The sequence below is a fragment of the Aphelocoma coerulescens genome, chromosome 14, assembly GCF_041296385.1.
Source record: "Aphelocoma coerulescens isolate FSJ_1873_10779 chromosome 14, UR_Acoe_1.0, whole genome shotgun sequence".
Lineage (NCBI taxonomy): Eukaryota > Metazoa > Chordata > Aves > Passeriformes > Corvidae > Aphelocoma > Aphelocoma coerulescens.
In genome coordinates this window covers 9,489,814-9,504,101 of record NC_091028.1, presented here as the reverse complement: position 1 = coordinate 9,504,101, position 14,288 = coordinate 9,489,814, and the positions used below count along the sequence as shown (strand labels likewise).

General features: G+C 57.0%; 2 protein-coding genes across 2 annotated transcripts; one reads left to right on the top strand and one right to left on the bottom strand.

Moving 5' to 3' along the window:
* Positions 1-2,925: 2,925 nt before the first annotated feature.
* Positions 2,926-3,714, top strand: GNG13 (G protein subunit gamma 13). Its single transcript, XM_069030244.1, has 2 exons — positions 2,926-3,023; positions 3,545-3,714. Exons 1-2 carry the CDS (start codon positions 2,926-2,928, stop codon positions 3,648-3,650), a joined length of 204 nt encoding a protein of 67 aa, XP_068886345.1. The 3' UTR covers positions 3,651-3,714.
* Positions 3,715-4,050: 336 nt separating this feature from the next.
* On the bottom strand, positions 4,051-14,082 carry CHTF18 (chromosome transmission fidelity factor 18). Its single transcript, XM_069030038.1, has 22 exons — positions 13,960-14,082; positions 13,666-13,830; positions 13,403-13,529; positions 13,149-13,323; positions 12,975-13,064; positions 12,787-12,839; positions 12,453-12,594; positions 11,716-11,928; positions 11,494-11,591; positions 11,035-11,158; positions 10,785-10,912; positions 10,043-10,136; positions 9,867-9,965; positions 9,457-9,587; positions 8,716-8,878; positions 8,381-8,605; positions 8,139-8,288; positions 7,609-7,739; positions 6,364-6,496; positions 5,471-5,581; positions 4,764-4,821; positions 4,051-4,330 (listed from the first exon to the last, which is right to left on the bottom strand). Exons 1-22 carry the CDS (start codon positions 14,051-14,053, stop codon positions 4,194-4,196), a joined length of 2,841 nt encoding a protein of 946 aa, XP_068886139.1. The 5' UTR covers positions 14,054-14,082; the 3' UTR covers positions 4,051-4,193.
* Positions 14,083-14,288: the final 206 nt, after the last annotated feature.

Here is a 14,288-nt window from a genome sequence, read left to right as displayed (position 1 = left end):
TGCCCCCACCCAGCTCCATGGACCCCTCTGATTCCCAGCCTCTGGCAGCCTCCCGGCCAGGAGGAGCCCGCTGGCTCCAGGAGGCTGCCCGGGAGCTCTTCCATGGATCCAGTGGGAATCCAGAGCTGGAGGGGAGCCCAGGGCACCATCCTGCTCCTGGCACTTCGCGGGGGCAGAGAGGCAACATTATTTATTAATATATTTTAATATTTTATATCTATATGTATATATCCTATATATGTCCTATAGGATGCCTCTTTCAGTAAACCTTTATTTATATTTATGTTTATATTTATGCTTATATTTATTTTTATATTTATGTTTATTATTTTAACTTTTATTTTTTAATTTATTTTTATTTTTATATTTATTTGTATATTTATTTGTATATTTACTTTTATTTAATATTTATTTTTATATTTAGATCTATTTTATATGTATATATTTATCTTTTCATATATACACATCAATGGAAGCATGCCTGTATAACGTATACGTGTATATATGTATTTCTATACATTATATATTATCCAGACTATATAAAAAGCATAATAAATCTGATCTAGAAATTGGATCATACCTACATAAACGCATATATGCAATAGGAATTTATTTTCCACTGCAATACATATTTTTATATATATGTGTATGTGTAAATATAAATATTATAAATATTATATATTATTATATATTATATATATTATATTATACATTAATATGTATTAATATATATTATTCTACATTATATATATTATTATATTATTATATTATAAATATATATTATATATATTATAAATACACTCTCTTGTCTTTGTATGTGTGTATATATCCACATATATTTTATATTATATATACTAAAATAAAATTTATATAAATATATATTTTACTAATTATATAGGATATATATTATTTAAAACAGAATTATATATAATTCAAAATAGAATTATACATTATAAAAATACCAACCCAAACCATTCCTTGATTCTATGATTCTCTTATATATATAAAATATGTTATAGTAAAATATATATTTATATATATTATCATCTTATTTATTCTATCACATTCATAGATATGTAATTATATATACATATAATCTTACATATACGTTATAATATAGAATATATGATTTTTATTATTTTTTTATATATTTCACCTTCGTTTCATCTCTTCCCCCAGGGAATTTGGTCCCTCAGGAATCCAGCCCCAGCTGGTTTGGGTGGAATTAGCCCAACCCAGCCCAGGTGTGATGCGGGGACACAAAATCCTATATTAAATGCGTATTTATAGGATTTATGGATATATAAATATCACCTATTGATTCCCCTGGGGGCCGATTTGGGTGGGGTTTGCTTTGTGCAAACCTTGTTGGGGATTTTTTTAAGCAACAACTTTTACCCGAAGTTTATTTTTAATGCGTTAATGGGGGGGGATGTCACACCTCTGTTTTTCCGTCAATTATTTGGCTTTAATCAATTCCCAACTCTTCTGGGGTTTTTGTCCTTCCCTACAACTCCCCCATCAATAATTCTGTAACGCTGCCCTTCTCCCCTCGCGCTGCCCCTGCCCTTTCACCCGCCAGATGTTCAGCCCCAACTGCTCCCTTTTGCCATTTCTCCTTTTATTTTTCCCCTTTTTTTATTCCCAGCCCCTCTCCAACCTCTCCAGCTCCTCCAGCACCAGGAAAGTGGGAAGAACCACACGATCCAGGGGCAGCAGAGAGGGAAAGCCGCGGCAGGGATGCGGGCAGCAGGGATGCGGGCAGGGGATGCGGGGCCTCCCTGGGGGTGTCCCACACCCATCCCCTCCTCCCGGGGGCCCTCCTGTCCCTCCGGATGGGGGGGAAGCCGGGATAACCCAGTTCCAGAGCCGCGTACCAGGACGTGCCTCCATCCGGGGCGCTCCAGCGGAGCCAAATCCCCCGGGAGCGGCGGGGGGAGGACGCTCCCGTTCTCCGGCTCCAGCCGCACCAGCCGTGCATTAATAGATTATCCCGAGCATTTGGGATCGCCAGGAGCCAGGGAAGCGCTCGCGGGAGGAACACGGGCAGGGCCAGGCCGGCGGACACGGCCCCGTTTGCCTCTGCTGCCGGTATTCCCAACACAGGTGGGAGCGGGACGCGCCGGGAATCTGCCGGGATGGCTGGAGCGGGGTCGGGGTGCTGCTCCCGGGGAGGCCATGGGGCTGATCCCGCTCCCGGCTGGAGTTCTGGGGGATGCCAAAGCTGGGATGGAGCCGTGCCCGGGGCAGGATTTCACCCTCCCAGCACCTCGAGCCCTTGCCTGACCTTCTGCCGGAGCTGGGCTTCATCACCCCGGGCTGGGGAAGGTCCCCTTGTGCTACCAGTTTTTGGGGTGGCACGGGGTGCCAGGTGCTTGTCCCCCCAGCTTCTGTGCCTCAGTTTCCCCATCACACCCATCCTCCCCCAGGGGCACTGCTGGGGGCAATGGGGTGGGGGGGTAGGTACAGATGGGTTTGCTCTGCTCCCCAAATCAGCGCTGGCCACCCCGTGAGCCGTGTCCAGGGCTCTTCACCCAGCGTGTGGATGCCCCAAATCCCTCCTGGTCCCTTCAGAGCCGTGGCCAGGCAGGAAAAGGACAAACTCCCCTGTTCCCAAACAGCCTCTAGCTGCTGTTTGCTGCTCCCCACCCCGAGCAATGCCACCACCCAAATTTCAGTCAAATCTGGCTCAGTCCCTGGGTTTTGCATGAGAGGGGCACTGGGCAAACTCTCACTCAACCAACACAACCCCAAAAGCTCCTGGCGCCTTTGGCTGCTCCATTGCGGGGTTGGAAACCTCCCCCAGAGCCTGGGCCATGCTGTCCCCATGCTGGGGGATGCTTTGGGGTGCAGACTTGAGGGATCAGGGCAGGACAAGGCACCAAAATCCCTGTTCCCAGCCCAACGGAGCCCTCAGAGAGCGCCATGGATGAGTGGGATCTCCCACAGTGGAAAAAAGAGGTGGAAAGCCTCAAGTACCAGCTGGCCTACAAGAGGGAGATGTCCTCCAAGACCATACCTGAGTGAGTGGCTGCTCCCCTTCCCTTCTCCTCCCCACCCTCCCTCCCATCCCTGTGTCCCCAAGAGCAGAATCCACCCCCAATATCCCCCCTCAAATCCCTGGGTGCTCCCAGATGAGATTTTCCCTTTATGGATCTCCAAACCCTCCAAGCCCCAGGGGCAGAACCCCCCCTCTGGCCCCAGAGCCCCCCTGTGCCGACCCCTTTCCAGCAATGGCTGGGATGTGGCAGCACCGTGGCACCTCCTGACCCATGGGTGACCCCAGCAGCCCCCAGGGTGCAGATCCCCCCTTTCCAGAGCTTTCCAGAGCTTAAGACTCAAAACCAAAGTCATGGATGGCTCTATCCCTCCCTGCTGTGTCCCAGAGCTGGGGACACCCCCATGTCCTCCCCCAGCATCAGTGGATCAGGGCCCATCCCAGGTTTCCCCCCACCAGAGCAGGATTTACCCCGGCCCCAAATCCCCCTCTTGGCTGCCCCGAACCCCCCTGGGGCTGTGCCCACCCTCCCTCCCCTCTCTGCAGGTTTGTGAAGTGGATCGAGGACGGCATTCCCGAAGATCCCTTCCTGAACCCGGAGCTGATGAAGAACAACCCCTGGGTGGAGAAAGGCAAATGCACCATCCTCTGAGGGCTCCCCCCTGCTGAGGGGATTTCCCATTAGTTAGTTCCAATTCCAACATGAGAACCTGAACAAAAACCCTGCCCTCACCTTGTTTCTTCTTGTTTAGTCCTAGAAGGGGTTTTAGAAATGGGGGGGACATGGGGAAAGGCCCCTGGGATGGGGCAGGAGCACAGCAAAGGCTTCTCCAAGGTTTGCTGGGGTTTCATCTTGCACTTCTGCTGCCAAAAAAGGCAGATTTTGCAACTTGTAAAGACGCTTTTTATAAAAAAACCCCTTTTCAGTGATTTTTAGATACTTTTGTAGGATCTCAGTTTGCAGTAAAACAGGCACATCAGGCACCTCAAGCTTTATTAATGAAATAAACAGAGCAATAATTCATTATGAATTTTTTTAGAGATATTTTATTTCTTTTTTTAAACAAAATAAGTGGGTAATACAAAACTCTACACCAAGATCATGGCCACACCCCCCATCCAGGGGTTAGAAAGCCAAAAACCAGCAGATCCCTTCACTTTCAGCTCCAGAATTCCTGGCTCCACCCCAGCCCTGCTAGAGCAGGTCCCTGATGTAAAGATTCCTCCTGACAGCATTGGAGAAGCCCTCGTTGAAGCGGAACCAGACGTCGCTCTTCCCCACGGCCTTTCCCATCTGGCTCTCCAGGGACTCTTCCTTGGAAACCTGAGGGGCTGCACGAGGAAAATCCACCTCAAAAATGTGCAGGAAACCTTAAAATTACGAGCTGTGCCCGGGCTGGCGAGGGGGGATTTGGGGAGCAGGGAGAGGGTTTGGAAGGGTAGAGCTGATGATTCCATGTCCCGAATCCTGCAAAGCCTCCAGCACCCAAAATTCCCTTTGGCTGGGGCCAGAATCCACGGATTTGCCCACAGGAACTCCCTGCCAGCTGTGCTGGTGTCTGTGTGTCCAACCACGCCGCTGCTGTCCCCTGGGGATGGGGCTGAGGGACAGGAGCCCCTCTTTGCTCCTGGCATTGGGAATGGGGAGAGCCCCCAGTGGCACCTGAGGCTGGGACCCCCCTCCCTGTGCCACCCACCTGCCACCCACTTTGTCCCCTGTGCCACCCACCCACTTCTGAGGCCGCCCCGTCCCTGTGTCACCCACCCGGGGCCGTGGCCGCCTCTTTCCGCTGGAGTGGCCTCCCGAAAAAATCCGTCTCAGGCTGTGGGAAGCAAAAAGCAGGAATGGAGTTGGCTCTGGAGCACCTGCACTTGCAGCTCCCGCTCAGAGAGGGACAAAACCACGGCAGGATCGTTCCTGGGCAAGGCTCAGCCACCCCAAGGCACTTCTGAGGTGAGCAGGAGCCAAATGTAAATCCTGCAGGAAGGGCCAGCGGGCTGGGAATGCAAACGGCATTCACAGTTGTGGGAAAGACAAAATTTAAGGCTCGGGTGGGGTTTTACACTCAGGAAAGGGCTGGCAGCTGAGCCCTGGAGAGGGGCAGTGCCAGGGAATGATCCCTGCCTCTCCTGGAACCCAAGGATGCCCAGGGTGGGATCATTCCAGAGCAGCTTTTCCAAGCTGCTTTCCCACAGAGCCCAAATTCAGCTATTTTAGCCCAAATCTCCACAACTCTTTCCTCCCTCCCTCCCACCATGAAAACTTCCCAGGACGCATCCAAAATGTCACCCAGATCCAATTCACCCCAATCCCAGAGCTGCCTTGATGGGACACACGGAGCTGAGCTGGGCTATTAAAGGAAACTGGGCTAAAAAAAACCAAATTCCAGTGGAGCCAGGGAGTGTCTGACAGCCCAGGAAAGGGCTGGTGGGAAGTGGGGCAGGAACTGGGGCAGCAGTGGAGCCCCTGACCTTGTCCTGCAGCGCCGCTCTCCTCACGATGTGCTCCAGGCGCTGCTGGTGGTTGGGGGACCCCGCTGGCTCCGGGTCCCCTCGCTCCTCCCCGAGGCCATTCCCAGGATCCTGCAGGGAGGAGACACCTGAATGAGGCTTCCCTTGGTGTGTCTGAGCTCCAGGGTTGGGCACTGAGCATCTGCCACCCCCTCGTCATCCATCCCAGCCCGCCCTGCTTGCTGCCAGGTTGGATTGCAATATCCCATGGATTTTTCCATCATTTTGTGCCTTGTGGGATCACCCCCAGCTGAAGCCCCTTTCCCTGGGACTCCACATGTAAACAAGGAGCCTTCAGAGATGTTTTTGCAGCTTCTCTTCATCCCACACATCCCCCAGGAGCCCTTCTCCTGCTCCAAGGGGCTCCCAGGGATTAATTATCCCGCTGGCACCAGGGCAGGGCAGGCAGTGGCTACATCTCGGATGTTGCTCCGCCTTTTCCACCTGTTCCCATCTTTTCCTGCCTCCAGAGCAGTGGGCAGAGCCACTCTGCTCCTCCTGGGGGCTTTGGGACCTTTGGAAGTGCAGCAGGCAGGGAAGGCAAGGCAGGGAAGAGTTCACCTCCCACACGGATAAATACAAACCGCAGCCAAAAATTCCCACCTAAAATTCCCACCTCCTCACAGCCCTCACTGGAGAGTGGAAGGGTTCAAAGCTTTAACTGCCTCCAGAATTCCTGCAAAAAGCTGAGCCCTGCAGCCCAGCACAGCTGTGCAGGGAACCAGCTGCAGCCGGGGGGGTTAATCCTGGATTTCCACTCGCGGAGCCAAAGCCACTGACTGCTTTGGAAAAAACCACATCCCTAAGGATTTTCTCCACATCCCCAGCCCTGCCACCCCTTTGGAAATCCCCACCTGGCCCAGGCTCCGTGCCTCTGTCCTTCTCATCTTCTCCAGCTCGATCTCCCTGGCAATGAGCTGCTTGGCCTGGTAGCTGAGCTGCCTGCGGGCGGGCAGCGCTGGGAAGCGGCACACGGCCTCCACATTCCTGCAGGGAACAGGGACTCGACACTGAAAATAACCCAGCACTGTGCAGCCTGGGAGCCCCAGCACCTCCCAGCCCTGTCCCTCCCAGCATCCCAGCACAATTCCAGCCACGCTGCCTCAGTTTCCCCCGTGCAGAGCCAGGGAACTGCAGGAATGGGAATGCAGGAGGGATTCCAGGGGAGGAATCTGGGTGAAAGCAGAAAGAGGGAACTGCAGAGGGTCTGTGCTGGACAAATTGCCCTGAAAAGCCCATGGGCACAGCAGCAACACGACCTTCACAGCCACCCCGAGGTGCTCCTGGGGACAGGTTTAATGGGAATCCAGCCAGGAACAGTAATTTGGGATCATCAGAGCAGCGGGATCCTTAACAAGGCTGGGGCACCAGGTCTGGAGTTAGGCCTGTTTCAGTATCCCCAGCACTGAGGAGCCACCAACCAGTCCCTCTGCCAGCTCCCAATATTTCATGTTTATCCACTATTTATTCCCTGATTATTCCCTATTTATTCACTATTCATTCACCATTATTGCCCCTAAAACACAGGGAACAAAGCCCCGTGTCAGGGGGCTCTGCACCCATTCAGAAATCAGCTGTCACACCAATGATTTGAAAAGTTTTAAAGAAAACCCCACAGGTTTTGCTGGTGACGTCAGAGGTGTTTGCCACAGAGATGCTGGGACACAACTCCCAGGTGCCACTGGGATGTGCCCAGGTGGGTCAGCCCTGTCCTGGCACCAGCCCCTCCTCTGGTCAGAGCCAAAGGAAGCTGCTCCCTTCCCTTGAATCCCATTAAAGCTCAACCTGCTGGGCCTCAGCCCGAGGGAGTGATGGGGCAGCCGGATCACACTGGGGATGCAGCAAAGCCCAGAGTCCCAACTCCTTCCTGAGAATCATCACAGAATCCTGGAATGGTTTGGATTGGGAGGCATCTTAAAATCATCCAGCTCCAACCCTGACACCTTCCACTTGTTCCAATCCCTATCGAACCTGGCCCTGGACCCTTCCAGGGATCCAGGGGCAGCCACAGCTTCTCTGGGAATTCCATTCCAGGGCCTCCCCACCCTCCCAGGGAAGGATTCTGACTCCCACACCCTCTCCCCAGCCCCGGGACTCACGGATCCAGCTTGAAGGTGTACTGGCCCTCAGGCAGGCGCTCCTGCAGGTACGTGAGGTTATAGGTGAGCATGGTGCTGATGAGCTCAGCCAGCTGCTGCTTCTCCTTCAGGCTGTAGAGCTGCGTGTTCACCTGGCCAGGGGACAGCAGACAACTTATAAACCCCAAACAGCCCAAGCACAGCGTTTGTCTCTGGGTGAGGAAGGACCCAGATCAAATTTAGCTCCCTCTCAGGGACACACATCCTTCCAGAGCAGGGACACACCCTCTCCTGGGTGGGGGTGACTCTGACAGCTCTCCAAAGCCCTGCTCAGCCAAGCCCACCCCAGGTGGGGCCCAAGACCCCTCCCCACAGTTGGGCACCTCAGCACCCCGTCCTCAGCTTCCCTCCAGCTTCTGCACCACCTGCGACATCAAACCCACCCCAAACCTGGGACAGAGATCCAGGATCGCTCATCAGGGTGGGGTTTGCAGAGGGGTCACAGCAGCCAGGCAGGGCCCCCAGCAGGGACAGGGGCTGGGGTCACTCACAGGCCGCAGTTTGGGGGCAATGATGTCCAGCAGCAGGCACAGCACCTCCAGCACCAGCGCCTGCTGCCCCGCACGGCTCCGGGCGCTGGGCGCGATCCCCGACACCATGGACAGCACCAGGTTCTGCATCTGGGTCAGCTTGGCCAGGGCCTGGGGACAGGACAGGGCAGGGCCAGCTGAGCCAGGTGTCCCTGCAGGGGCAGAGCTGTGGCCAGGCTGTCACCCTGCCCTGCTGGACTTGCCTCGTGCTGGCTGCTGGGATAGGCCAGCCGGGGGATGGAGGTGGCTGCGAAGAGCAGGTGGAAGAGCACGGGCAGGAAGGGCAGGTACCGCAGCAGCTGGAAGTTCTGCCCCTGCAGCACCGCCCGGCCCAGCAGGTCGGAGAAGCCCAGCCACTCCAGGGCCAGGCACACGGAGCCCAGGCTGGAATCCCGCACCTTCATCTTCAGGAAGTTCTCAAACAGGCCCTGGAAGCGGATCTGGGATCAGAAGGGTGGAGGGCGCTCCAGCAGAGCACCTCACTGGGATTCTGAGCTTCCCACTGAGCTCAGCTCCAGCACCCGGCTCCCCCCCTCACCTGGGCCAGCTTCTCCTGCTCTCCCGAGGAGATGGAGAGGTGCAGGACGTGGTGGAAGCGGTGGGAGGAGGAATTGAAGCCAGCTGAGCCCCCAGGGTGTGACAGGTCCTCATCTCCCAGCAGGAGCTGGGCTGGCAAAGAGGGGTCCATTCCTATCCTGTGTCTGGGGAGAGCCCAAAGGGAAGAGCTGAAGGTTTCCCAGTACTGAAGGGGCCAGCAAGGAATATTTGGATCTTGGGACACTGCACTGGAGGCAATGCCAATGCCGAATTATTGGGAGCTAAGTGGAGTGGCAAAAAAGCTTTAGACTGAGAGAGGAAAGGTTTAGGTGGGATATTGGGAAGAAATCCTTCCCTGTGACAATGGGGAGGCCCTGGCACAGGTTGCCCAGAAAAGCTGTGGCTGCCTCTGGATCCCTGGAAGTGTCCAAGGCCAGGTTGGACAGGGCTTGGAGCAACCTGGGATAGTGGAAGGTGTCCCTGCCCACAGCAGGGGTGGCACTGGGTGGGCTTTAAGGTGCCTTCCAACCCAAACCATTCCAGGATTCTATGATGGACACAAATCTCCTCAAGAAGCTGCTCTCCAGGACCTTGCAGGTCATGGAATTATAGAACATTGGTTCAAGCCCCATCCAGCCTCCCTCGGACACTTCCAGGGATCCAGGGGCAGCCACAGCTTCTCTGGGAAATGGGAATACCACCCCCCAAGCACTCAGCAGATCTAACAAACCCCTCCTTTTACCTCTGGGTCCTGGGGAGCTGGAAGATCTCTTGCCAGATGGAGAAGAGCCCCTTGTTCTGGTCCTTCAGGCCGATCCTCATGGTCTGCACCACCTGCACACTCAGCTCCTTCTGCCCTCGGCCGTGCAGGAACTGCAACAGGAGCGAGGGCTTGGAGATCCCAAAACCCCTGGGAAAAGCTGGACACAGCAACCCCCCTCCTCCTCCACGTGTAGGGTTAAAAATACCCCAGGGGACAGGGCGGATGTTTCAGGGATCTGCCTGGAAGGGAGTTTTGTCCCCTCTGTCCCAGTGTGAGGCCAGAGCTGCAGCAGGAGCGTGTCCCCAGGGCCATCCCTGTATCCCCAGAGCCATGGCCATATTTCCAGGGCCATCCCTGTGTTCCCAGGGCCACCCCAGTGTCCCCAGTACCTGCAGGGTGTTGATGCAGGAGCGGATGTCGTTGTCGGTCTTTTCGCAGAGCGCCAGGAGCGCGCCCATGTCCGCCCGCATTCCCTGCCGGAGCGCGATCTGCGGGAGCGGGACAGGCCTCAGCGGGGAGGGGACACTCAGCCAGGGGGACAGGGGGGCCCTGGGACACCCCAGACCTCGCTGAGGCGCTGGGCGAGCCGGGAGGGAGCGGTGCGAGGGAAGCTGAGCAGGAAGGATTGCTGCCGGAGCGGGCGCAGGGCGGGCACGTACCTGGGGGAGGGAAACACGGGGGTCTGAGAGAGCCCAGCAGGGAATTCCTTTCTTAATTGTGGAATTACTTAGGTTGGAAAAGACTTCCCAGAGCACTGAGTCCAACCGTTCCCCCAGCACTGCCACCATGAAATGATGTCCCCAAGTGCCACATCCACACAGCTTTTAAATCCCCCCTGGGATGGGGACTCCAACACTGCCATGAGCAGCCTGGTCCACTCAATACTTGACCATCCTGTCCATGAAGGAATTTCCCCAATATCCAACCTGAACCTCCCCTGGCACAGCCTGAGGCTGTTCCCTCTCCTCCTGTCCCTGTTCCCTGGGAGCAGAGCCCAACTCCCCCCCCGGCTGCCCCCTCCTGTCAGGGAGTTGTGCAGAGCCACAAGGTCCCCCCGGAGCCTCCTTTGCTCCAGGCTGAGCCCCTTTCCCAGCTCCCTCAGCCGCTCGTGGTGCTCCAGCCCCTTCCCCAGCCCCGTTCCCTCCCCTGGACATGCTCCAGCCCCTCAACATCCTTCCTGTCCTGAGGGACCCAAACTGACCCCAGGATGTGAGGAGCTCCACTCAAACAGAGACACCACCAGCAGCCACCTCCTGTCTGGGGGCAGGGTCCGGTGTCCCTGTCCCCCCCAGGCAGGTGACACTCACTGGTCGTTGCAGATGCAGATGATGGGCCGCAGCAGGATTCCCCCCTCGCGCCGCCGCCGCCGCCCCGCGCCCGCCTCACCCTCCACATCCTTCCTCTGGATGATGCCCAGCAGCACGTTAATGGAGGCCTGGGGGGAAAACAGGGATGGTAGGGATGGATTATTGCCCATGGAACAGAGCAGAAGCTGTTAATGGGGTGGTATTTAAGAGGTTGATGCCGAAGGGGTCAGTCCAGGTGTGCCGGGCTCACCGCGGGCGCGCCGTCGATCTCGTCGATGATGAGGCAGTTGGGCCTCTCGTGGGAGCCCAGCACCGACCTCATCTGGGTGGCGGCTTCGATGCGGGTCCGGAACACCTCGGGGCTGCGGTCATCACTGTGAGGGGACACGGGGAGGGGTGAGTGTGGCACAGGAACACCTCGGGCATGGGGACACTGCCAGCATCACCCCAGGGACACCATCACCCCTGGGACAGCATCACCTCCAGAACAACAGCATCACCTCCAACACAGCAGCAGGCGTTGGCTCCCCTGGCACCCAGGGCTCCCCTGGCACCCAAGGCTCCCCTGGCACCCAGGGCTCCCCTGGCACCCAGGGCTCCCCTGGCACCTAGGGCTCCCCTGGCACTCAGGGCTCCCCTGGCACCCAGGGCTCCCCTGGCACTCAGGGCTCCCCTGGCACCCAGGGCTCACCTGGCACCCAGGGCTCACCTGGCGTTCATCTCCACGGCGTTGTACCCCGCGTGCCTGGCGATGACGTGGGCCAGCGTGGTCTTACCCAGGCCAGGGGGGCCACAGAGCAGGGCCACCTATGGCACAGAGGGGAAGTCACCCCTGCAGGCAGTGAGGCAGGGCATCCTCCATGGAGGGGACAAGCCTGCTTCTCAGCTGGTGGCAGGAGAGGGACCCACAGCGACGTCCCCTCCTGCTCACCTTGTATTTGGGTCTCTTGTGCTGGTCCAGCTCGGCCTCCAGAATCTCCTCTGTGAGCTGGAGCTTGGTTTTCCACTTGCTGGGATGCTCCTTGGGATGGCTGAGTTGGGGATGAGCTGCAGGGCTGGGCTGGGGCTTCTTCAGAGCCTTGTCCTTGCCGAACACCACCGTGTCCCACAGCTTGAGCCACTTCAGCAGGCAGCGGTTGGTGTACTGCAGGGGAGGGAGGAAAGCAAGGAAAATCCATGGACGCTGGAAAAAATCCAGCTGAGGACAGAGGAAGGCTCTCCTTCATGGAGGAGGCTGCTCAGGGTTCCACCTGGCATCTCCCTGGGACAATGTGGGAACGCTTCCCTTCCCAGCTCAGCCCCCATCCCTCAGGGAAACCTGGGATAAGTCACATCAGCCCCATCCCTGCTGTCCCTGATTCCCTACAAAAGTTTATTCCCAAAAAAAATCGAAATAGCCAACAATTCCTGGCTAAAACCTTCCCAATCCTTTTTGTCTCATTTTGGTCACGTTCCATAGTTTCTTTAGTCAGAACATCCACAGTCTCCAGTGACAATTTGCCATCCCAACCTGCCAGGGACTCAGGACTGATCCCAGGCAGGGCCTGCACGGACACAGCCCCCCAGCCAGCACTTCCAAAGGCAATTCCTGATCCCATGGCATTAAGGGAGAGTTACAGAGGTGCCAACCCCACCCATCCCAAGCCCCCACTTATCCCAGCACCTCACATCGTCACTGAGCAGCTCCATGTAGCGCCGGGGCATGAACTTGTCCACCCAGAGGCAGTGGGATGCAGATTCCTCCTCGGCTGCTGGATCCGTGTCCATGCTGGGATCGGGGCTCTCATTGCTGGGCTCGCTCCCAAGGCAGCTGCAGGAAGGAATTAATTTACCCCAACCACCCAGGGAGTCAGGGCAGGGCTGGGAATTCCACCCAGACTCCCCAGGCTGGGGGTGATGAGAGCAAAAAGGCTCCTCTGCTTGCAGGTCCCCAAAATTGATCCCGAAAGAGCACCTGGGAGGCAAATCTGGATTGGAGAGGGATTTCATCCCAACACCTCACCTGTTTATGATCTCTGTCAACTGCTGTGAGGCCTCCAGAACCTGCCTGCGACGCTTGAGCACAAACACAGAGAGGGGGGGGTCAGAGACAGCCCCCAATCCACAGCTGGGGGAGCAGGAATTTGGGAGCCAGCCCCGTGGCCAGCAGGGGTGGCAGGAACAGGGGAAGGTCAGTGGGAGATGTGGTACCTCCTCATCCACCTGCTCCTTCAGGTAGGAGAAGGGCACGCCCAGCAAGTGGAGTGGCCTGCGAGCATTCCAGCCCAGGGAATCCGGGAGCTGCAAGGACACAGCACAAACAGCCCCTCCTCAACCACCTGGAGGCCACAGAGAAGCAAACCCAACCTTCTGATCCCTCCTCACCTCCACCCCCGTCCTGCAGGGATCATCTCGCAGCACCAGGAAGACCCTGGTGCCCTCGGTGGACGTCACATTGATGTAATCCTCCAGGATAGGGGGTCTTCTGAGGACCCTCTTCTTTTCCAAGGGTGGTGTGGTCTGCAGGGGACTCATTCCACTCATCTCCAGGTGGTTCGAGCTGGAAAACATCAATTCCTTCAGTAGGGAAAGGGCCCTTTCCCTCGCTCCTGTTAAAAATGGGGTTCAGGGTGGCCGACCTGCTATTGTGGGGAGCAAGAGGTGCCTCTGGGCCACCATCCCAGGAGACCTCCGGAGCCAACTCATCGTCTGCACCAAAATCGAGCTTCTTAACAGCCTCCAGGCGCTGCCGCTTCGGCTTCGGGGCTGGGAGAGACCAGGAGGGAGGAAAGGGAGAAGCATCACTGATGGACGCTGGCATCCATGGGATGCCCCAGCACCCTGCACCGCTCGGGGCGGGGGACAGGGGTGAGCAGCACCGGGGGAACCGGGTCAAACCTACTGCGTGGTTCGGGTGCTGGCGGGGACACGGCCGGGACACAGTCCCGGTGCCTCTTCTTGGCACTGGTGTCCCCGGGAGAGTTCCCGGGGGAGGCGGGCTCCTCCTGCGGCTGCCTCTTGCCCCGGAACTGGGAGGTTTTGGGGCCGGCGGGTGGGGATGGCTCATCTGCAAGAGGGGCCAGACCACGGGGCCGGTCACCGGAGAGGACCCGCAGTGGGCGCGCAAAGCACGATCCCTCCCGCTCCCTCCCTCCGCCCCCACCGCCTCCGGTCTCAGCGCCGCAGCAGCGCCCACCTCCCAGCTCGGCCAGCACCTCCAGCTCGGCGGCGAAGTGCTCGTAGAAGCCATCCTCGGCTCCATCCTCGGCCCCGGCCTCGGCGTCCGCCATGGGCCGCACCCGCCCTGCCGCTGCCGCCGCCACCGGCCCCGCGCCCGCCGCGCTTCCGCCCCCGCGCGCCGCGGAGCCGCCGCTGATTGGCCACGGCGCGCGCGGCGGAGGCGGGGCCGGCGCTGATTGGGCGCGGCGCGCGGCCGGACGCAGCGGGGGCGGCGCTGATTGGACGCGATGTGAGCGCTGCCGGGAGGCGCTGCGGGGGCGGGCGGGGCCGGGGCAGCGGGGGCGC

What these genes read in the sequence shown, in the direction of transcription:
- GNG13 (XM_069030244.1), top strand. Translation starts at nt 2,926, where the DNA reads ATGGATGAGTGGGATCTCCCACAGTGGAAAAAAGAGGTGGAAAGCCTC. An exon ending in TCCTCCAAGACCATACCTGA is followed by an intron (nt 3,024 to 3,544) that starts GTGAGTGGCTGC and finishes CCCTCTCTGCAG; the next exon opens with GTTTGTGAAGTGGATCGAGG.
- CHTF18 (XM_069030038.1), bottom strand. Translation starts at nt 14,053, where the DNA reads ATGGCGGACGCCGAGGCCGGGGCCGAGGATGGAGCCGAGGATGGCTTC. An exon ending in TGGAGCTGCTCAGTGACGAT is followed by an intron (nt 11,929 to 12,452) that starts GTGAGGTGCTGG and finishes CCTCCCCTGCAG; the next exon opens with TACACCAACCGCTGCCTGCT. An exon ending in GAGCGGCGCTGCAGGACAAG is followed by an intron (nt 4,822 to 5,470) that starts GTCAGGGGCTCC and finishes TGCTTCCCACAG; the next exon opens with CCTGAGACGGATTTTTTCGG.